At 39.2% G+C, this 24,822-nt stretch overlaps 1 protein-coding gene across 9 annotated transcripts in view; it reads left to right on the forward strand.

Annotated features, from left to right (window-relative positions):
• The window catches only part of MCF2L (MCF.2 cell line derived transforming sequence like), a 164,534-nt gene that overhangs the window by 80,605 nt on the left and 59,107 nt on the right, over positions 1–24,822 (forward strand). For all 9 annotated transcript variants that reach the window (XM_071743832.1, XM_071743846.1, XM_071743783.1 and 6 more), the window contains one exon: positions 16,802–16,885. In XM_071743832.1, the coding sequence (XP_071599933.1) occupies positions 16,802–16,885 (84 nt within the window). The remainder of the gene's footprint in view (positions 1–16,801; positions 16,886–24,822) is intronic.

The following is a 24,822-nucleotide window of genomic DNA, read 5'->3' on the forward strand; positions in this document are numbered from 1 at the left end:
TGCATTTTGGAGTAAGGCTCTTGTTAATATATATTGTTTCAAAATACAAAATAAGCCTGTTCTCCCTTTCCCGGGTTCATTTCCTGTGCTGCTTTCATCACATATTTCTGTTCTCATTACTCGCTGTTAGGTTACTCTTTTGGCTGCCCCCAAACTCTGCATTAATTTCTTTTTCTTAGCTCCTCCACTTGTTCCTTTAATCCTAGTGCTGCTGTAAAAATGGATCTCATCCTTTTGGTTTTCCTGAATTTTAGTCCCACCATCTATCTAACATCAGTGGTGATTTGGTTTCCATCTGTAATTACAGCTTCAGCTCTTACTGGTCTTAAAAAGATCACATCCATTTCTTTGGCTTTTGCAGCTGTGGATGGACGGAACTGTCATCAAATATTGCAGGATAAAAATTTTTACTAACACCTACATGATAAAATTCAACCTAAACGAAAGTCCCTTTTGCCTCTCCCTTTGAAAAGAGAAACCTTGGTAAAACCCACAGTCTGGTGAAGGAGAGGCTTATGATTAAATACTTCCAGGAGCTTGTTTAGAAAGGATGTCTAAGTAGAAAAATTATAAACTGATTGAAATTCAGTTCACAGAAGATCAAAAAGAGAGAATTTTGAAATTAGAAATGGAAATGGGTATGTGGTAACTGCATCCAGTGGCCAGTGGTTTTGAGGAGGAACTCTTAAGTGTAGTCACGAGGCTGGAGGAAACGCTGTCCTTGGTGGGGTGTTGCACTTCCTTAAAAGTTACTGAGCTTCTTTTTGCCTTTTGTTTTACTTTGTCTAAGTAAAGTATAAAGTAAAGTGAAGACGTGTACTTTTCAAAGCTTTGAAGTTTATTACTGTCTTGCAGTGAAATGTCTACTTTTAAGATGTAATCCCTCAGTAACTTTCCTTATATTTTTTCCTGGGAATATTTTTTTTTTAAGATTGAAGGCTTCATCCTATTAATTGAAGAGCAGCCTTCACTTTGAAGTGGTCCAGCAGCTAGTGGCATTTCCAGTATGCTCATTTTCATGGGAGCAGTGTCTCTCTATGTGTGGCAGCTTATTGTGTTTCTCTGACCAGGAGTTTTGATTGCTTGCTCTTGCTTAAATTTAGGTTTGCATGTGATATGGGGGCTTATTTTTGACATAGCATCTGAGTTTAAAACTGCCAAAGTGGTTTCAAAATAGGTTAGTTTTGTGGCTGCATGAAAATTTGACAAGCTGCTTTGTATAATGGATTTATACAAACACACAAATCTGTGTATGGATGCATAATGTGTACATGAACTCATTTTGAATGCTGTGGAAACTTTTGATGTAAACCAGACAGAACTGGCAATTTTGAATGCTTCATAACTTTAAAAAAGGAATGAAACCTTTTTTGTGTTCATTCCTCGACAAAAGCATCAAGAATGATTAGAAGGAGAAAAATGAATAAGGCTTTTAAATAGTCTAGTGTGCTAAATTAGATGCCAACAGATGATGTATCAAATGGGTCAATGACTTCAAAACTCCATCCAATTATAAATTCCATGGTTACAAGTGTGAGGTAGGAGTATTTTACCAGCTTTTTCAGAGCATACATTTATATTTTGCTATACTTTTATTATGTGGAATCCCACAGAGTGCCACATTGTTTTATTGATGTGCATTTTGCTAAGTATGCCACCCCTGAGGAAAAATACATTTAATATACTTTAACATTGAACTGACCAAAATTTTTAACATCCTTTACCATTAATATTGCCTCTCTAATGTTGCACTCTTGCACGTGCTTTATTAACCAGGTAGAGGTATCCTGTATACTTAAGCCACACTTCTAGCCTCCTTCTCTGGGTTCCATAAAACTAAGGTGACACAGCCTTTTACCCCCAACTGGGTGTGCATGCACTCTTTAACAGCTTCTCCCACAGCATTTTCCTCTGCTCTCTGGGTTTCAGTATCTCACAGCCCATGCTGAAGTGGCAGGGAGAGCTGAGCCAAGTGCAGAGCATGAGTGAAGCTGAAATGGATATCCTTGCATTTATGAATATATACACGTGTATCCATGCAGGTTTTATCAGGAACATATAGCTTAAATTTGCCTCTGAGTCTTCTTGCTGACATGTGTGCTCACATACCACAGTTCTCCTCTCTGGTTGTATTTCAAGCTGGATCATGAAGTCCAGAGAAGGGGTTTTGTGCCTTTAACATTATTGTTCTTTCTTGCTGCTGTTCCCTGCAGTGCACAGCAGAGAGGCCCTCTTTTCTCAGGAGGATATTTTATATTTTGCTTCACAGGAACCTTTGGCACCTCTAGCCCAGTGAAATTTTAAGCTGTCTGTGCAGAATGGAACTGTTAGGGGGGGAAAATATCCCTTTTCCCTGAAATACTGTTTAGCCAGGCAGGTGAGACCAGTTTCCAGAGAGATGCTCTGTGTGGGATCCTGTCCCTCCAGCACAGTGGGAGCAGGCTCCAAGTCTCCTGTACAGCACAGGCTGAGCTCTCTGCACTATATCTTCATGTTTATTGTTCAGTCTAAAGACACTATGGTTCCTGAGAGATGAAGGTGTGTCTACTTGGTTAACACTGAAGGACAGTAATGTTGCAAAAACAGTGCTGTGTTTTAGTGCTCTTTGCCCTGGTCATTATTAGTTCTTGAGTGGTCCAGGAAAATCATATGTAACTGTGGATTTAGGAGATTTGAAGGCTAGAAGGGAGCTAGGTGGGTGCCTGGAGGGTGGCCGTTGTATATATCTGTTGTGCAAGTCCCAGAAATAAGGTTATTTTTAAAGTAGTACTTGTTTTTCACATGAATTACTTGCTCCACTACTTCCTCTGCTCCCTGAAGACAGAAGCATGCTGAGAAGCAGTTGTCCATGTTACAAACAACATGAAAGGGCTCTGGAACAGGTGGTGTTGATTAATATGTGGGTTTGTACTTTGTCTCTGTCTTGGCAAGGAGAGCAAGCACAGCCAGGATGCTGTAGGTTGTTCTTTTTCCTCTTTTACATTAATGGCTCTTTTTTTTGTTGTTGTTTGATTTATTTTTTTTTCTTAAAGAATTAGCCAGCTCGCCAAAATCCTAGGTTCCTGTATCTTACTGATTGATAGGGGGGGGAGGGTGATACCTTTCTGAGAAGGATGTATCATCTCTTACAGTTGGTTTTAACCTCTGAAAGAAGGCCATAAATCTCCCTTTCTTTGTCTGTTTGGAAAGTACTCCCATATCATTGCATAAAACTTAAGATAACAAAAGCTTGGTTTTCGGCTTTCTTATATTGCAGGTGGCAGCACCCCCCTACTGCTATTGATAGCCATACCAAGTCAGTCAAACATGGTACTGAGGCTCTACCTAGCAAACATCTGAGATCAGCTTGGTGCTGTTAAGTAAGAAATGTATCTCAGTGTTGTACAGTGTGTGTATCATATGTAGGAGGATTTCTAGCTGCTCTGAGACTGTTTTTCCTTGAGCCACATTCAATTTAAGAGTTAGAAATAAAATATTGTGAATTGTGATCTTTGTCTGAGGACTACAAGTCAAGATACTGATCTAGGAGCACACACCTCTGCAGAGCTGGTTAGGTGACAGTCCTGGAAAGGAGGGAGTATGGGCTGGGAGCCCACATGTAGATCCTGTTTCTGATGCTGTTACCTGATCCAAGATGGGTCACTTAGTCTGTCTCAGAGTTTACATGACTTGTGGGACCGGTGTGGAGACTCATTCAGTAATTTTGAGCTATTTCCAAAATCAAATGTGCTGGTAATGACCTCATAAAAGTAATAGTTAAGTCAAACATTTCTAAGGAGTGTGTTTTCTTTTGAATCTACTTTTAGGCAAAAACATCTGATACTGCTTAGGAAACTCTGTGTAATGGGCCAAAATGAAACAGCAGAATTTAAAATAAATTACCTCAACTATATTCTTCAAGTCACTTTTTAATGGTGTGCACTGCACAGAGCTGCTTATAAAGATGGTGTATTTATTACAATACAGCTGACTGGTTTGGGATTATCAACAGTTCCTGCCCTGTGGCAGATGAGTGGTGAGAACACAGATGTGGTCTGTGGGTGACCTGGATTTGTTCAGGTTACTGTTCATGGAATTGGTTGATGGCTGGGAGTGCTGAAGCTCAAGCTGAGCTTTTCCCCATCTGTAAATGGGATTTTGTGAACAGATGCAACCATCAGTCCAAGCTTTTTATCCTCACTGGCCTCTATCCTTGACCCCTCATGTTGGGAAAGGGCTCTTATAACACTGTGAAGTGAGGAAAAACAATCCATTTGTTTTCATAGGGTTGTTGCTGTCACTCCTGTTCCTTGGTTAATTCTTTGTATTAGTGGGTCTGGATGGCTGGTAACTAATCTCAAGTGTATTAACTAACAGGTACTCCATCACAGGACAATTTCTTTAAGGGATCAATTAAATCAAGAATAAATCAGGTAAAGGCTGACAGTTCATGTCTGAAAGATCACATGGAGTATTTTGGTTATTATTTATTTTGTGTTGCCTTATTTCCCATTTTCTTAATAAGATTTGTGCATATGCTACTAATGTGACTTTGTAAGTTGAAATAAATGCTCTTTTGGCAGTTCCTGCTACTTTGGGTAGGCTTCCTCATAGGAAACAGGTGCTTGGTGGGTTTACCACCAAGAAAAAACATCACAGTTTAGTTCCACTAAAGACAGGTGAGTGAAAATTCCTTCACAGAGAGGAAACACTGGATCTATGGAGAGGAAACACATTTCTGAGGAACTTTCTAACCAAAGACTCGTAGGAAAAGGACATCTGCCCCTCAGGCTGTCAATTTCCCTATGTGGAGAAGGAGTGAGTATTAGAAAAAAATGGTCATGATGGATTTAGTGGAGCATCATTTGTTACAACTAAGGCTCTTAAAGGGAAGTTCTTGACAAGGCACGCTTAGGATTAATTTTTTAATGCATTCTTGCTCTGATAATGTTTGAACAGTACAAGCATTCACATGTAAAGCAAACAGCTTGCATCTGATGCATGCCAGTGCTTGGTGCTGGAAGAGGCGAAGTGGTAACCAGCAACCAGGGAGCCCTTCGGAGGACCTCTGAGCCTGCTGACAGGCACAGTTGCTCTGCATGTAATTTGAAGAAAGGTATTGTGTCCCTGGTGGCTTGGCTTTGACTGAAAGATGGAGTTTTGTGCTCTCGTTTTGCACTGAAGAAGAGCTTACAGATAAATAGGTCACTGTCTGCGGAACTATTTTGTGCTAAATCGATTAGAAGCAACATGACCTTAAGCCTGATCTCCTTGCTCTACAAAGACATTGCTGAATTGTGGCTTCTTCTGAAGAAAAGCACAGGTGTGTCTAGTTTTTCAAATTTTCTTAGTTAATTGCAGGTCAGGCAGAAAGTCTGTCGGATAACATTATCCTACTGAGGAAAATGGGATGTGTTTTAGTACAAAGGTAGAAGTTGTACTGTTTTTGTGTACATTCATATATAACTATGGTTTATTGTAACAGTCATGTGTGTTCTGTCCTTGTGTAAATTTGCAGTATATTCTTTTATTTGTGGATGTGTTTCTTGGTACATCAGACATACACAGAAGCTACTCTGTTCAGAATTCACCCATGCAGTGATTATGGCAATCAGAACCGCTGTTAAAGCTTCCAAGGAGAACTTGCTGTTGCAGAGAGCTGTCCTGCTGTTCCTGAATTACAGTGGCTTTTAATTTTCATTTCATTGCATTTTATGTAAATATCAGATGCATAATTTATTCTGATCCCTAGTTGAGGTAGAGAAAAAGCATGGTTTCTTTCACAGGATACAATTTGGCTTCCCTTGGTTGTTATTATAGGAGGGTTAGTCTAAAATGCATTAGTTCTTAAATTCCTTCAGTCAAAGCTTTCTATAGGAATCTTGTTTCTGTTAAGATATAATGAAACAGTGGAGATATTATTTGCTGTTAATAGCACAGCTACAGTCCCTTGCAAAACTGAAAGCGTGTTTTGTGGAACAGGGACAAGCAAAAATTGCTTTCTTATTCTGGTGCTTGAATTCACATTTCCAGTTCTGTTTTCTGCTTCTGGTATGCGTGACTGTTGCAGAGGGGGACCTGAGAAAAAGCACTGAGTCCATGGACTGGTGTCTAACCTTCCAGTGTTCTTGCTTTTGAAAGATCAAATTTCAATGAAACAGGTATGTAAAAGGGTGGATCTTTTTACTAATCTTTAATTAGTGTTACTGATTTAATTATCAGCATGTGAATCTGAGTAATCTGCTTCTCAGTGGTGCTCCATGTGACTAGGGGTAATGCCAAAAGGCATGTTTTTAGGAAAAATGAATGATTTAATATAGGTGAGGCTAGCCAGATGGAAAGGGTGGAGGGATTAATTAGCCTGAGTAACTTTTAGTCTTCATGTGTAACCTTGTCTGTGATGAGAGGGGAGGGGTGGATTTAGGAAAGGGGTTATTACCTTATGAGAAAGAGGATGTCATTTAAACTGCAGAACCAGGGAGTGTTTTGTGTCAAATCATGATGGTGCATCTGTAGCCATGCCAGAACTATTTGTGTAAACTGCCAAGCTCCAGATAAGAGGTTTTAATTTGGGGGCTGCTTTTGTTAGCAACCACCAAAGCTTGATTTCCATCTGTTGATTGCCACCACTTCTTGTGGGTGTGTTCACGGTTCTCTTTCCTGGAGATCTCTTGGAAGATTTTGTGTTTGACGTGGGCAGAGGGTTTGGTCCATTCCCCATCACCGTTCTTTCCTCTTCCTCTTGAGTGCTGTATGGGAGCCAGCACTGCCTGTCTGTGGCCATGGATCCCCAGGAGTCAGCAGCCTCTTCCCAAGGGACAGAAGCCCATGGGGGATCACTCATAGAGGTTCTCCCTCTAGTTTGCCTTGTAGGTAGGGGAAATATGGATAGGGCATGATTGGAGTTCCTTCAGAGATCATTTCCCTGTACTTGTAATTGAGGGGAGTGTCCTTAAAATCTGGCTGTCTCACCCTTATTTGCAATGAAGGTGGAATTCCCTCAGCTGCGGGGGTCAGGCACAAGCATGTGGGAGTCACATGCTGGGGAACAAATGCTGCCGTGGAGGAATCACTGTCATTTCCAGGACTCTTCTGGAGGGCTGTGAACAGTTCTTATGAAACAAATTATTAGCTGTGTTGTTTTTTGAAACCAGAGCTACTTCATCGTGACTCTGAGATAATTCCTCTTTTCTTTGGAAAAGTGATTGCCTTAGTTTTGTTTTTTTGCTTTAGTTTTGTTTTCAAGAAAATTTATATGGCGTGTTATATGTGGTTGTAGAAGGATTTTTATTAGCCAGAGATTCAGCAGATATGTCAACATACTGGATTTTACCCTGTTTTCATTTTGAAAGTAAATGTATTGAATTTAGTACACGATTTACTTCATATGAGTTCATTCCATGATATCTTTGCTGGAAGTTACTCTTCCCAGGTTTATGACTTCTTGCCAGGGAATTCCTTCAGAATTACAGAAAAACTTAAGCTGGAATGAACCCCTGGGGGGCACCTGGTCCAGCCTCTTGCTCCAAGCAAGATTAACTTGAAAGTTAAAGCAGGTTTCAGTATGTCCAGTCCTGGAGCCCTCAACATAAGAAAGACACTGAGCTGCTGGAACAAATCCACCAGAGGACCATAAATGTGATCAGAGGGATGGAGAACCTCTCCTGTGAAGACAGGCTAAGAGTTGGGGTTGTTCAGTCTGGAGAAGAGAAGGCTCTGGGAACACCTTATAGCAACCTTCCATTACCTGAAGGGGTAAAGGAAAGTTGGGAGGGATTTCTTACAAAGGCATGCAGTGACAGGGCAAAAGTAATGTCTTTAAACTGGAAGAGGGTAGATTTAGGAAAACTTGAGGAAGAAATTCTGAATTGTGAAGGTGGTGAGACACTGGCACAGGTTTCCAAGAGAAGCTCTGTCTGTCCCCTCTCTGGAGGTGTTTGGCCAGGTTGGATGGGACTTTGAGCAACCTGATCTATTGGGATGTGTCCCTGCCCATGGCAGGGGGATTGGAACTTAGATGTTCTTTAAGGTCTTTTCCAACCCAAACCGTTCTATGATTTTATGATTCTTGGAAACTTGTCAGTTTTGTATATGTCCAACAGTGGAAACCTCTTAGCCTCACTGGGTAGCCTGTTCCAGTCTTCAGCTATTTTCATGGTGATTTTTATGCTTTCCATTCAGATGGAATTTCCCATCCTCCAGCTTCTGACTCTTGCCTCTCACCCCTTTGCTGTGCTATGCTCCAAAGTTCTGTAGAGCATCTCGGTGGTGTCACTGAAACCTGGTACTTCCTGGGACCCAGGGCCATGCTTTTAAAAGTAAATCCCTATTTTAAAATGACTGTTGTAACATTTTTGTTCCTTTGGCTTTTTGTTTATTTCAACCTGCCTTCAGTCTCAAAGGAGCACACTTATCTACTGAGGTCAAATGAGACTTCAACTGAGAATAGCCACCACCAGGGAATTTTAAGGTCAAAGTTTGCTCTTTAGCCTCTTCTGTGTACATGTTGTATGAGAGATTTTTCCTCTCATCATCACCATGTTACTCTGAAATGAAGAGAGCTTTATATATTGGCTGGAAGGAGGATCTGGAGTTCTACAGGCCTGTCAGTCTGACCTTGGTGCCAGGGAAAGTGGTGGAGCAGGATCATCCCGAGTGCCATCATGTGCCACATACAGGCCAACAAGGGATCAGGTCCAGTCAGCATGGGTTTATGGAAGTCTAGCAAAAGAGCCTCTCAGAAGAGAGGTAACATCCAATTATACTGTTGCACTTATGGAAAGAGAATCTTACTGATTTTTGCAGATGACACTGAAATCCAAGAAACTGTAATTTCACTGATTTGTTTTGCATGGCCAGTTTTACATCAAAAATAACTCCTTGCTTAGAGAAGCTTCATTTAGCAGAACTTGATTACATCCATGTGCCAGGTACTCTGATTAGGTAATGAATGAATACTTAATTTGGGGCCTAAAAGAGATGAAAATGGAGGGGAGACTTTTTGCCAAACCTCTAGCCTGCTACCTGCAAAACACTGGATGTGAGCAGCAGACCTGGCTATAGTGCATTAACAACCTCTTCTTCTAAACCATGTTCTATCTCTGTATTACCTGCAGCAGTTAAAATTGGCATTAATATTTATAGAGACATGTGATGAGTTTTATCTTTTCAATGGTGTTGGGTATATAATGCTTCAAAAGCTTCATTAACAACTCTGTCATCTGTGTGGTAAGGTGGGGCAGCGAGTTTGGTTATGAACTCAGCAATCTCTGCTTTCTAAGTCATCTGTAGTCAGTTCCCATGAAATGGGAAGCTTTACAAACAGCTGGAAGTAGATGTGTCTTAGCTGAACACCAGTGCTCAGCTCTGTATAAACCACTTAGTGAACATTTGCTCTTCCATCTGTCTCAGGCCCATGAAGTGCTTCACATCCCCTTTCAAAACATTATTTCATAGATGTGCAGTTTAATGGAAAAGTGTGCTTGTGTCAGGGTACCATAAGATATATCATTAGTTAGGAATTATTCTTGCCATCCTCCATATCACTGAGATGATAGAACTCAAAGAAGACTTTTACCAGGGCCTGCAGTAAGCAGACAAGTAGCAAGACTGCTTTTTAAAGTGAAAGAGAGTGGGTTTAGATGGGATATACGGAAGAATATTTTTTTTACAGTAAAGATAGCAAGACTCTGCAGTAGGCTGGCCAGTTAAGTAGTGGATGCCCCATTCCTGGCAGTGTTCTAGAACAGGTTAGATGGGGCCTTGAGCAACCTGATCTAGTGAAAGACGTCTCTGGCTATGGTAGAGAGGTTGGAACTAGATGATATTTCCTAGTCCCAAACCATTCTGTGACAACCTCACAGTACTGCAGCCTAATGCTGTAGTGAAGATTGTCCTGTTTCCAGTGTTTCAGGCAGTGTGCTGGGCATACTTCTACTGTAGCTGTGCATACTGCTAATCCCCCTTGAGTAAAGGAAGTGTAATTTATCTCCAGAGTAGGTGTGTGCAATAAGCACACAGATTTTACCATTTTGCTGTTTTGGTTGGAAAATTAAAATAACTTCTATAAAAGAAAAATACTAAGTTTAAACTTCTACCTTGCTTCCAGAAGATCCCTCAAAAATAGGATTTTGTTTAGTAGCATTGCCAAATACGCATGCAGCTGGTTTCCTGTGTGTTTACTTTTCAGTCAAAACTTTGGGATATGAGTTCAGATACGTATCTTTCTGCAGAGGGAGTACAGAAAGAAGCTGGTTTCAGTGGAGAAAAAAATCCTTGGTGTTTTTTCCTGAAAAGATATCTCCTTGAGCATATTTGTTTACGCTGTGTGATTGCATAATTAGTTTTTAAGCCGTGCTGCAGATGAGTCCTATAATTTGCATGTAGTTCTTCTATTCAGAGTTGATTTTTCTATTGTTTCCATATTTGTAAGACATCCCCTTCCTTGCAAGGCTTTAGTATTTGTAAAGCCAAGTTTCTGAAATTATTTTCTCAGTGCATTAAATCTTATTAAATGTGGTTGGCAAAATCTGAAAGTTTTCTTACTCTGAGACTTGCTTGCTAGCTTAAGTACTAAGTGAGACACATCTGGGTCAGTTGCCTTCTTATCACTTGAGCTCTTGCTAAGGGAACATTGTTTGCTGCTCAGGCTGCATCTAGTAACTCTCCATTTAAAAAAAAAAAAAAAATTTTTTTTGCATTTTGCAAACTGTGTTTCTTGTTGGTCACTACCTCTATTACTTTAGAAATATTGTAATACTGTACTCTCAGCATGATTTGCAGTATTAAGGAGTTAACAGTGCTATAGTTTTGGCAATATTTGTTAATCTTATATTGGGAATATGGTTCCTAATAGTCTGAAACTGTAACAGAAAAGGGTTTACCAGCAGGCAAATAAAATTTCTTTGGATTTCTTCAGGACATGGGAGGAATATTGTTGTTGCAATAGTAAAAAGCTGGCCGTATGTACTAGGTGAATTTTTTGCTTTTAAATGTAAAGTCTGTGGGTTGGTGTTGCTGCCCTTTAAATCTTTGCAGCTGACAAAATTTTGAGCAGCTATTTTATAATTTGAGTCAAGAAAATGAAGACTGCTACACCTCTTGTCATCCTGTGCCAGCCCAACAGCACTGCATTTGCTGTACACCTCAGAGGATAAATGATTACTCTCCCTACATGAAACCAAACCATCATCCTCATAGTTTTGTCCTGTCCTGTTCCAAAGCTCCAAGTCTGATCTCCAAGAAGAAACAGATTTGCTTTGTTTTGTTTTTATTATTTTTTCAGTTGTGATTACAGGAAGCAGGAATTACTTGGGTAAAGCAGATTGTTCAGGAGGCATCTATGTAATACAAAGTTTTTTTGTTTTTCAGTGATTTCATACATGATGAAGCTTCCATTCCTTGTATATAAATACTGGCATTGCAGAAATTCAGAATTAATTTAGGTATCTTCTAAGTAGTTGTGGTGTTCTTCAGGTATGATTAAATGAGCAGACCAAGTTTCATTTCTATGGAATCATTTAAATATTACCAAAAGTTATGAATAGTTTTGCAGACATATAATGAAATCTGTGAAAGATCTGAATTAATCTAATGCATGAGACATTAAAAAAACCCCTCAAACAGTAAGTGCCTCTGACCCACTCTGAATGGGCTCGTATAATAGGAAGAACATCAGTCCTAGGGCTTTAGATTTCCTTTGGCAGTACCACTTCCAGGTCTTGTCTCAACTAGATCCTTACCTAACATTGAAAAATACAAGGTGCCAGGCTAATGTGTAGTGATGTGCTGCACAGATGTGCTATTCTATGCATATTGTGGCAATACCCTGTGCAGTCCTAGAAAATGAACTGCTATTAGTAATGCTGTTGAAGAGAAACTTCCATAAAGTTGGAAAGAAAAAGTATCTCAATTTGACCATGTTTTTTAAAGCACCAGGGCTCTTGCAGGGAAACTGTCTTTTCTGACTAGGAGAGGAAATGGGAGATGCAGCTTGACTGTAGGCTGTGAAGCTTTTACAAGTATAACTCTTATACATCTTTATCAATTAATATATTTATTTGCACACCTGGTGCGAAACAAAGCTGTTTGGAGTGCTAAGTTGCTTTATTTCTATTTGTACTAGCAACTATGGGGGATGAAGAGCTCCTGTTTCCTCCTTGTTTGGGATACTCCAGCTCACCAGAAATTTAAAAGTTGCAAGACCACTGTTTTACCAGGGTGTTTATTTCCTTTCTAGCTACACTTTAATAAAGAGCCGCATTTTGCATGAAAATTCTGGAGGTTTAACCATGTGCATTTCCTGGCCCTTTTGGAGTGTAGTCAAACAAAATAAAATTAACTCTTCCTGAAGATATTTCAAACCAGTGAGGTTTTAATACTAAGGTTATGAACACTTGCATGAACTCCTATCATCAACCTGGTGTGGCTACAGATAGAATAAGAACCTGAGGAGCTCAGTCAGCAGCTATTGTGCCTGGGCACACCTAGCAGCCAAGCTTGCAGACATCAGATGATTTTTTGAAATTCAATTTTAAGGCTGGAAAGCTTTCTTGGTGTCTTGGTGAGCTCATTAGTTTCATGTGGCTTAGGGTGGAAGAAGGGCTATCTTCACCAGCTCTGGCCCTTTCTCCTTCTGGGGGCTACACAAAGGAGCTGACTGTTCGTGATGGTGGTCAGGGGGCAAAGATGCAGAAGAAAGAATGAGGAAATGAAAGGTTTGCCTTGGGGCTGAGAGATGAAGGGAGTGCTCTGAAAGTCATTATCGTGCATTTATAATTACCAGATGGAGGGTGCTTTAATGAAGAGATTTTTTCAAATGAAGATCCCCTTCAGAAAAGGCATTCAAGGCTTTCAGTGGGTAAGCTGTTCCAAAAGAAGGGAAAATAAAACCAGTTGAGAAAAAGACATTATTTTTTAGTTCAAGGCATAAATTTCATAGCCAAGCCATTAACACATTTTCAAGAGAACCTTGCTGATTCAGCAAGAAAGAGGAGGAAAAATGATTTGTAGTTAGCTTTATGGTTTGCTACTGAGATCTGTGCTGAAAGGTATAATTGTGTCCATATGTGTGCAAACAGGTTGCCTTTCAAGTTAGTATAAAGTAATGGCCATAGAATTTCATGCAGAACTACTGAAAGGGTGGTGTAATTCCAGCTGGCTCGGTGGGAATTGGATTAAACCCATTACAAGAGGCTCATGAGTTGTGTCCAGAAACTTCCTTCCACGTAATGTAGGTCACTCTCCTCCAGCATTGTCTGCTGTGACAATGGCTTTGCTTTGGCATGTCAGGTGAACCCCAAATGATGATGAGCTTCAGCTTGATTGGAAAAGAAAGAGGAGCCTTTTCCAATAAGTGAAAATCTTGACTTGAGTGACATTGATCGTTTTCTCAGATCTGGGTTTCTTCAGGGCTTACTGGCACCAGGTAATTCAAGAACAAGTTATCTTTGTGCTGGCATGCTTAAATCTGTCATCCTGCTTCATTTCAAATGCAGTCAGGTGCCTTTCATGGGACAGGGTCAGGCCCCTCTAAGCCATCTTTTTCCATCATAAAGACAGGACTATTAAAGCAAGATTTAAAATTGAATTGGAAGATTATATATCTGCAAGACTGTGGTTCACATTTTTAAAGATAAAGGCTTTCTTATACAAGAACAACATATTTAGCTGATTCCTTTATGCTAGCAAGTTGTCACTTCTGTCCTCTCTTAGACTCACAACTGGATAATGTGTTTTTTACAGAATTTCCAGCTATTGCCTTAGAAAAAAAAATCTTTGTGCATGCCCGGTTATTATGTGTGTTCAATTTTAAAAATATAGTAATTAAAAACCTTTGCAGAACCTAGCACCCACAGTACAAGATGCATTATAAATCCTAGGGGCCTTATTTTAAGTAGACTACCTGTAAAACTCTTTAAATAAGCTTTTCAGGAAAGACAGGATATTCTAGCATGTTTTGGCATGTGCATCTTGTTTCAGCCATGAATTTTAGATACAGTAAACAAGACAAACTCTGAGGTCTCTGTTTTGAAAATATCATGTAAAAGAATATCATGGGCTTATCTTAATCCATCTAAGTGGAAGTAGAGTTCAAGCCTATAAAAATTCCTTAGAAAGCAGTGAAGATATTTTCAGTAAATCTGTATTTTAATCTGCACTTAATTAGCTTTACTAAAATGGAAATTGTCCCTACAGACTGTAGCGGATGGCAGGTTCTCTATTTAAAGAATATTTCCAAGAAATAATTTTCCCTAAAGTCTGTAAGTGCAAGCAGCATGTGCCCTCAACAGTCTCTTTAGCATGGGTTGCTTTATCCTGTTAATGAAATGGTATATTCAAGTAATGATGGATAAACTTTAACATCTTCAACTGTGATGAACTGTCTTTTCTACTCAATGCTAAATACAAAGGAATTTATGCAGAACAATGAGTTTTTACAGTTGCATTGTTTGTGAAAGGAGACAGGGTGTTTGGAGAGGGATTTCTGGCTCAATCTGTGTGAGCAGTGATACTGGGTCCAAAAAAATCCTGTCACGCTGTTGGATGCAAACTGTGCAGTGTTTTCTCACATTGTTTTTTTACTGCTACTTGTTATCTTGGTTGTTTTAAATTATTGAAAATCAGCTCTGGTCTTCTGATTCCTGAAAGAGTGTTGTGAAACCAGATGAGCGAGGTGAGAACAGGGGCCGGCTGTACCGTGGTGGCAGAGAGCGCAGCAGGAAGGGCTTCTGGAGGTTTTCCATCTGTGAGCAGCCACACTGCTCCTGAAGTTGCAAACACACTGGCTCTCAACTCCGAGTTAAAACTGAGTTTAAAACCAGGGGAGGAAAATACTGTCTTTATAGTGATACAGTATTTCACTGCAGGGTCCTCCTCCTGACAGAGAGAACACTGGGGCAGTCAAATCTACACTTGAGTCATCACCAGGCACAAGTCAGACCACAATTGGATTGATCACATGGATACATGAGGAAATAGTAATCATTATGTACCTGGGAAACATAAAGTAAAGAGTTTCCCTGACTCTAGAAACATTTTGCCTGCTTGAATGGTATGTGTCACGTATTTACTTACGGATGCAAAACATGTCTACTTTATTACATGCTTATGCTACAATAATGAAAATTATTTCTGCCTTTGACTCTAGACAGGATGGCATATTACAAAGTGGTTACATTCTTTTCCCTTTTCCCATCTCACACAAAAAAATTAGGCATTGATCCAGTAATAAGTTTATATTCAGGTAAATGGGTTTGCTTGCAGGCATTGGTTTGCAGAATCAGAGATGCTTCCTTCAGTTTCTTGAACACCACTGCAGCAGGGCTCCTTGTATTAAAAGCACTGGCAGCAAAAATAAAATCTAAAATTCTTTTTCCCTTGGGTGGGGTCCCCTCTTCTGGAGATTACTTGGCTATCTGAGATTGGACTTCTGAAAGATCTGTGTTCAGTTTTCTGTTAAAAACATTAAGATGGCATAACTGAAAGTTGGGGTGAAATATAACTTAAGAGTTAAACATATCCTCTTATGGATTTGGCAGCATGGTATACAGAGGTCTTCTGATCAAGCAGCAGCTCACCGGATGCAGGAAAATAGCTCTGATCAGTGTCTGACCTTGAAAGTGGTCATGGGTCTTCCTCTTCCAGGCTGCCCAAAAGAGAACAGAGACATTCTGTTTCCCAGTATAAGTTGTTCCTTATCTGTAAGAAGTAACTGAAAGTGGGGGTTTTTGCTATTCTCAAATAATTGCAATTCTCAGCATTTTACACATATGAGAATCACTTGTTAAAGGGAGCTGCTCCCCCCTCAAGATGAAGCATTTGAAAGATCTCAGTAATGGCAAATCACTTCTTGCGGGCCAGATCTCTACTTGTGTTGATCAGCTTGTTCTTCAAGACAGATGACACTTATCCTTAAGTAATTTTCAAGTTTTACTTATTTTTCCTGTGCACGTTCAGAGTTCTGAGTGTCAGATTTGAGTCTGTCCTGGTGGCATTTCAATGTATGTTAAACAAAACTTCTTTATAATAGTGCCTTGCCAAAATAAGTGTTCAAATAGTTAAAATGCTAGGCTCACTGATTTTTTCATTGAGGCTAAAAATGTAGAAATATTAATTTCTAAAATTTACAAGAGTAAAAGTTGTCTCTTTGTAAAAATATGAGATCATAGTTTAGTGAATGAGGCAACTCTGTCATGCAGTCATGGTCAGTGGCACTCAGGTTTTTGCTTGCTCTGGAATTATGTGTGAAACACCTCTGCTCAAACACTGTGGCAGAAAACTAAGACACAGGAGAGCAGATGTTTGTCATTAAGCTAAAGGGGATGGCTGACATAAAAAATTAAATGGCAATTTACAGCTGAGGCACAAATGTGTGTGTTCCATGTAAGGATGTCCTTTTAAGCCTGTTTTACCTTACCAAATGCTGTTGCCTTGGGATATTTCAATCCTAGACAACAGGTTAGAGGTATCATAAGATTCTCTTTTTCATGTGAGTTGAGAAGGTTTTGATAAGAACAGAATTTGATGTGTTAAAACCCCACTGTTTAACATCATTCTTGAGGAGTATTAGCTATCCAATCTTTGGTTCAATAGTACTGCTTCCAAGTGTCAGCAAATCCACTTTTTACTCTTTTAGCAATATACGGTTCAAAGAAAAGTTTGCCCTTGGCAGGCACTAGAAAGAGTCCAAATATTTTCACAAATTTTTCAAAATTTGGATATTTTTTAGGGTGCTTGTGTTCTAGGGATTTTTTTTTTTAAAGTGTGCTGAAAATTTACATAACATGACTTTGCAATGCAAATATTTTTTCTTTCTCCACAGATGAAATCATGCATCAGGATATCATTCCCCTCTACGCTGCTGATATTCAGGACCAGTTAAAGAAACAATTTGCTTACTTGTCAGGTAAGACTATGATGTTCCCTTCTACAGACATTGCTTATGTATATGGTTGGGCCTGTTGTGCTTTCAGTTTTTGAGGTCATGTATAGGAGAAATACGTATTTTGTGGGCAACGAAAAATACAGACTACCAAAACTTGTTATGCAAGGATTTATGAAAAGATTTATTTTAAAAAAACAAACAAAAAAGTATAATAGGAATTTTATACTCTTGTTAATTTTCCAGTATCCAGGATAACGGGATGACATTGAGGATAGGATAAAAGAATAAATGGGGAAAAATAAGTAAGAAAGTGCTGATGAGAGCAGTAGAGGAACATGTAGTCAGTGCTAAGGGAGCTGTGGGGATTTACCCTGAGCTCCACGGTGCTTGGAGCTGAGGCAGGGCTCAAAAACTGACCTAGAGCTCGCTGAGAGTTGGAGAGTGCAGCATGGATGCATTGCTGGTTGCTGTGGTTTTGCAGTCCTCAGGCCATGCTGATGCTGGCTCTCCTGTCAGGTTTGGTACTGAAACCCAAGCTGGCACCTTGCACTTGACCAGAGCAGGATCGGAGTCAGTACCACAGCACCACATTCCCCTCATGGTCTCAGTGCAAGGGGTCAGGAATGTGTAGCAGCACCAAGTTCTCTTTGAGGATTTTGGCTTTGTATAACCTCCTGCCCTCTGCAAAGGAACCAGCTTTAAGTGTGAAGATGTCTCTAAAAGCAGGACAGCCATGCTTACAGGGTACAGGGAGTCTTTGATGCCCCTGGATAACCTGTGATGGGGCCCTGTGTTTCTGTGATGTGCAGATATCAGTTGCTGGGCTTCGTCCAACTCTACACTGGGACCATGGATGGATGCTGGTGGGTATAGAGAAACAGTGCCATTACTCACCAACCAGGCTGTGTCTGGTGTCTGCAAAACTTCTGGGTTTGTTTTCATGCCCTCCTGCCTGTAAAGGTCTTGCAGATGTGCAGTAGCAAATTTGGGGTTACTGCCCTGCCCTCCTTTTAGTATACAGAGAGAGAGAGAGCATCAGAGGCTTTCCAGCCCCCTTTCCAGCCCCCTTTCCAGCCCCCTTTCCAGCCCCCTTTCCAGCCCCCCTTTCCAGCCCCCCTTTCCAGCCCCCTTTCCAGCCCCCTTTCCAGCCCCCTTTCCAGCCCCCTTTCCAGCCCCCTTTCCAGCCCCCTTTCCAGCCCCCTTTCCAGCCCCCTTTCCAGCCCCCTTTCCAGCCCCCTTTCCAGCCCCCTTTCCAGCCCCCTTTCCAGCCCCCTTTCCAGCCCCCTTCCAGCCCACTTCAGCCTCCTTCTCTAGGCTGAAGCTGCTCCTTATGGCTGTTCCTTCTTCCTTTGAATCTCTCCCTGCATCCGATCAAGAGACATGGGGGAATGAAGCAATGCACTTCCTTGCTTGGCAAGAACTCTTTGAATCTTGTTGTACTCTTTGTCATTAATTATGATTTATTCCTGCCACACAAGCTAAATGAAGTGTGGGTCTGGGCTAGTGACTGTGTTTTCTATGGAGTGGGCTAGATGATCTTTAGGGTTCCTTCCAACTCTGGTATTTCTGTCATTCTGATAACTCTGTGGTCATAACACTTGGAAATAAGATCATTTTGTCTATGAAGTTGAATTTTCATGCTCCATTTGTGATTAAGATGTTGAAGCTACAGTTCTTTTCTGGCAGTTAATTTTTTTGACTTCCCAAGCTCCTCCTTCTTATCCAGGAGCAAAAAATAGCAGTATTATGCAATATTTGGCCTATCTGGGAAACTGTAAGTCGGGCTTACATTTTGCCCCTCTGAAATGAGGGGGGAAATGGTGATTATATAGATGAACAAAATCTCATTGGGTCCAACTGGAGTCTGTTCACTTCTTAAAGACTGTGGAGTTCACACAGCCACAAATATCTTCAGGACTCATAACACCCATGGTGCAGTGGAGTTTAATAAGAGCAGCTGTTCCTCATTCTATTTTCTTCAATTTATTCATCCTTGTGTCTATTTTAAGTCTGTTTTCTTTGCCCGAAATAGTAGGACAGCTGCATTATTGTGAACTGTGCCTGTATTCTCTATTCTATTTTATTATTCTTGAGCAGTTTAACTGTTAGGCATTATTTTTTAACTTTGGACTTTGGTTCTTTTTTCCTAACATTCTCCTGCAGGACACTGGTAGTTAATTTTCTGTGCTGTACCAAATAGTGGTGCTACAGGCTCTGAAAGCTTCACAGAACTAATATTTCAGTACTCAATTTATGCACAGTTTTTGCTCTTGCAGTTGTGCCTATGAGTGGCTTTGAGGTGCCACTTAACATTCACAGTGTATGTATGTGTGTGAAAGGGACTTTTTTGCTTATTACTAAGTTGCCTTGGAAATAGAATATTAGCAAATGGCATAAAACGCTTTAAAATGAAAATCCATAGACTATGAATACTTTTGGTACAGACCATATTGCAGGTGTGGTGAATTGCTTAATGTCTTAGGTACTTGTTAGTTTTTATCTTTTTTACAGCAATGTGACGTATACTTGAGAATCACTTTAATTTCTCTAATAGGATGTATCTAGGTCTTGTGGCATGCTTGCTTGAATAGTGAATGAAGCCTCCTCTGCTTCTACAGCTAAAGGTTGTAGCCCTTCCTGAACTACTTTCTGTGTTTTGGTCTAAATTGGGGTCACTTCTTTATTGTCTGCAGGTACAAAGTAATTCATGTTCCTCATTCTGCTAGATTATAATGGAAATGCTACAGGACCATCCAAGTTAGACTCGAACTGAAACAAAATAAAGCAAAAGCTTACATTAATGCTTGCATTTGTTGGTAAATAGAACAAAGAGCAATTAGGTTGAGATGCCAGCCATCTCTGAAGATGCAGAAGGCTTTAGGTCTTGCTCAGCAGTGGAACTGCAGTTGTGTTCAGCTGAAATCTAACGGAGGGACAGTCATTCACATAACAACTTTATAGTCCCCAAAATTAATATTTTACCTCTGGCCCAGCTGTTTGCTTTTTGCCTTGTAGTTTTTTCTTTCTATGAAACAAGGTTCTTTTCTTTGCAGTAACTGTTGTTACTCTCTTTTTATTATTATTTTTTATTATTATTATTTTGCGACTAGGCTGTATAAAACATACTCTTCTATATGGTTCACCGTTTCACCCATCTTACTTTTGCTTTTTTCTGCATTTACCTGGTGTTCATTCAGCCCCTTTTTCTTCTGTATTGCCAAGGGTCTTCTGCCTTTTTTTTTTTTTTTTCCTCACAAAAGACATTGAAGAAGTTCATTTATAAGTCTCTGGAAAATATATTCCTTACATTCTTTCATTCCCATTTTGTAATTTCTTTCGTAAGTATTTTCTTTTCTCTTCACTTGATTGGAAAGTTGCTCTGTGACTTCCATACCCAGCTTTGCAATTATCTGCCATTGCTATATGCAAGTACGTTAAAATAAATGTAGATGAAGCAGAGCATACAGATAGGTGTGTATGTTTATATGCATCTGAAATCACACAGGCCATGTGATGTGCAAATGAGACTTTTGGCCACCGTAAGTACTGAACCAATTATTTCAAGTCACTGTCATTTGAATGTCTCTTTAAGCACTGAATAACTTCAAGCAAAATATTTCCATTAAAGGAAATACAAATATGGGTTCATGCTACTTGTACTTTTGCCTATTGATTCATAGTTGTTTTTCCTGCAGTTGAGAAAGTTTGCACTGGTACTAGCTTTTAAAATGCTTGTATCTTTGGCCCTTTGAATTAACATTCTAAATAATAAGTTTCTGCTCACTCTCAGTAACTTTATTTCCTTTACTGTGCTCTTGGTTTCCTCATTGACCTGAAAATACCTCACTGGATAAACTGTTCCCTTTGAAGTAACCACAAGGTGCTGAGCCTGTTTCTAAAACTGTATTTGAGAACTTCTGAGTGGATTCTGTACTGCATACATTGAAACAGTTAGTTAAAAATATCAACTTGATTTTATTTACCAATGGTCATAGTGGCATAGTGGTCAACGTGGTCAATAGTGGCAGAGGTGTTACTTAGGAGTTTCTGCACAAGTTTAGGCTTAACTGATTTATATTCACTGATTTATATCAGTGTCTGTCTTTATATCAAAGTCTGTGGAGGCTTAGGAAAAAAAGAAAGGCGGTAAAAAAGAAAAAAAACCAGGTAATCCTTGGCTAAGAGATGTGTAGTTCAAATACATTAAGGTACATTTAGTTATTGCAGTCTGATTTCTAAGCCAACAGATGCTGCTTATCACGTGGGTCAAAATGCAGCTTGTGAAGTTATGCAAGTAAAACTTCTCTCTTGGTGCAAGGAAAGAATGCTTTAATAGTTTTCTCTTTATTCTATTTTTCTTTGCAAAAGGTATGCAACAGAACCTTTATCCACCACCTCACTGAAGACTACATGTAATTTCAAATACTCTAGTTAAGTGTATCATGCAAGTAGAAAGGAGAAATTCTTTATTAGAAACATAATAGATGAAGCACTGCAACTCTAAAACAAAATGTATAAATAAGCTTTTCTCTCATACACATGAAGACCTCACATCTGGCATGACTGCAAACAAGTTTGGTTTTACTTAAGCTCTGTCTTTTGAACCAAAGTTGTAGATCCAAACTAATTAAGTATTATGATACTCTGGAATCTTGTGTGTGCGTATTGATTAACAAAGAGTTGTGGTTTTGTTTGTTTTGGGTTTTTTTAGTCTGTATACCATTTCATTTGCATTATAGGTTCAGACTAGAAGACCTACTTCTTTTCTCTGTCATCATTTAGTTGTATCTAGCTTGCTTCCTTTTTGTGGAGTTGGGCAGAATACTTTTGTGGATACCTTTCCTTATGCAAAAAGGAGCAGAATGGCTAAGGAAATGTTACAAAATAATATCCTGGTCTTCTTTCTTGGAAGTTTGAGCAATCTCCTTTGCTGGTCCCAGATTTTTCTGTTTCTACAAAAACCATAGAATTCCTTTCAGGGGGTTGTGGGGAGTTATCTTTTTCTCTACGTGTGTGCACATGCAAATGTGTGTGTGGTTTTTTTAGAAGCTTTACAAATCAGTATTTTGCATAATTTTTTCTGTTAGCGACATTTTATATTGAAAAGGAAATTAATAATTCCTCATTTGAGATTATTTTTAGATAAGTTGCTAATGTGCTTCTTGATTAGAATTCACATAAAATAGTGTTGCAATTTCCTTGACTTGGCTCTTCGCTATCCCACTATCTGCTTATTTAAAACCAACAAAAAACAACAACAACAAAAAGATTGTTGCTATGGTGGAAGATGTTAGTTGTGGCAGAATATAAAGAATAAATGCTGAATTAGTTATGGCAAACTTTACCAGGCCTATCCCCCAGCAGCACAGATAGTTTTCCAAGGAGATAATTTCCAAGGAACTCTGCCTTCATCCAGGAGATCACAATGCTCAGGACCCCCATAATTTGAGCCATTGGCACTATTGTGTCAGTAATGGTATACAAAAAGTTAGAAATACAAAATGTTATTTCCTAAGCACAATCAAGGCATTTTAACACCTAACCTGTGGCTCTAAAGCAGTTCAGCATGGTTCTAAAATGGGTATGTCCCCAAAACATAGGTCTGTCACTGATGTGAAAACTGGCCAAAGACCAAGAGATGTAGATCTGTTTACAGGACAGCTTCACCTAACTCGAGGTTTGCTAGAATTGTAGAGATTTAACCACTGAAAAATTTCTATTTTACAGTGGTAATTTCTGCTTCCTTTGCTAAAGAATTTTTAGTTGCATAGGCTGCCAAAGTCAGCTGTAAGTCAGTTAATAATTAAGTTTTGCTTTTTTTTTCTCATGGAGTAGGGTGGAAACAGATCTACTAAGTTTAAAGTGGTATTATGGTTTTAATTTGTTTTTATTATCTGCTGACATACACTTCAGTGCTCTTTAGTTCTATGATGTTTCCAATTTCTAGCCTGAAAAGTAGTAATTCTCATTACAGTTGCATGCTATGAGATGAGTGTCAAGAAATTCTTGTGAATTGTTTTGGATAAAACGTGTGGACTGATGGCATATGTGTAAGGACAGATGTGTTCTCTTCTGCTCTTTGGAATTTAGACAAAAAAGCTGGCACTCAAGTGGTATTTCTTTGTATCTCAAAAATAAATAATGCGGAATGTTTTTCAACATTTTCACAAAATCATGGAATCACAAAATCCTAGAATGGTTTGGGTGGAAGGAACCTTTAAAGATCATCTAATCCAAACACCCTACATGTAGGGACATGATGTAGGAACATCTTTCATTGGATCAGGTTGCTCAAAGCCCTATTCAACATTTCCTTTGCATGGTCACAACAGTATTGATGTTTTTAAATGAAAATAAGGGGTTTAATATCCTTTCAGAAATTTGGATTAAGCTTAAAAAAACAAACCAACAAACAAAACAGCACAAAACCACATGAACACATAAACCTCCCTAAGATTAGATGCTCTGAAATACTCAGTTGTAGTAGGAAAACATAAAACTATTCAGTTCCAGTTGGAAAAATCAGTGCATCCTTGCTTCAGCCTAGAAATAGAAACAGGCTTCTGTGTGCCATTGTGGACAGAACTTGGCCAGCAAATAAGTGGCTGAATTTTCAGGACTGTAAACTAGAAGGGAAGGAGAGAGATGATGATCTATTTCCCCCTAAATTCTGGTAACTAACTAATTCTGATTTCATAACTAACTTTGGAGTAAACTTTGTAGTGCTGCTTTTGTGGAGGTGAAGAAAGAAAAAGTGATTCTGAGTAAATCTGGAAAAAATAAATAAATCACTTCTTGCTGCATCAGGTCCTTTATGAAATAAAGGACGCTTTCAAAAGCAAACCCAGCTACTGTTTTTACTATTGTTTAATTCAAACACAGTTTAATTGTAGGACTTGTACTTTGTTGTATTTTCCATGTCCTTTTAGTAACTTGTGACAAGCACTGTAAGTAGTCACTGCTTTGCTAAGTTGCCTGTCTGCCATTGATGGCCAAGTATTTAAAGGTGCAATATAAGAAGCACCTTCCACAGGCCATCAGTGTTAAAGCTGAGATTATACAGAATTAATTACATATAGCATTTCAGGTCACTCATCCCTAAACTCTTTTCAGCAGCAGGATCCTGATAAGCAACGTTTGAAGGTGTATGTGTGCCTGGAAGGAAAATACTGTAGAAAAAGATAATCAGGGAGTAAAGATCTTCCAAGAGCACATGGCAGGACAGAGTCATCTCCACCCAAGATAACCACAGCTGTCTATACTAGAAACTGAAAATTAATAGGCTATGTCAAGGCAGGATGGCTTTATTTGCCCTTGACAATCTGTGGTGGTCTGGGAACTTCCTGAAGGTCATAGTCTGGGTTTCTGCTTTTAGGATGTGTCCTGCAAGTGTATTGTTGTTGTTCTTTTGTTTCATATGTCCTATATATAGAAATTAAGTAGAACAAAGCAAGTAACCAACGGGGATGCAGCAAATAATGTATAATTGTAGCTAAAAATAGATAGTCTAGAGAGAGCAAGACACCTCATGAGCAACAGAAATAATTATTATCATGCTTGAAAAATGCTTTTTTAATGAGAGAGGAAAATGCTTTTGGTCCTAAGAGCCTGGAAAGAACAAAGAATAATAGAAGCAAAATTGGTCTTAACTGACATTTGTGCTGTGAACATTTATATAGCTAAAATTAACTCCCTTGACTAAACATGGCTGCATTTGGATGTGTTGTAAAGATTATGTTTGCAAATTTGTGACATTTGCATTTTGTTATGTAAATGTATCTAGAGTGCATTATTTTCCAATGTAGCCTGATTTCAAGCACTATACTGTAGAAGCACCATGTTGTCTCTAAGCTGGTAGATTGAAGTCAAATTCACCACAAATTAACATGGGGATACTCTTTGAGCTCTTCTAATTGCATGTGGTTTTGGAAAGAAACAGTGGATTCTTTTATCAACCA

The sequence above is a fragment of the Heliangelus exortis genome, chromosome 1 (genome assembly GCF_036169615.1).
Source record: "Heliangelus exortis chromosome 1, bHelExo1.hap1, whole genome shotgun sequence".
Lineage (NCBI taxonomy): Eukaryota > Metazoa > Chordata > Aves > Apodiformes > Trochilidae > Heliangelus > Heliangelus exortis.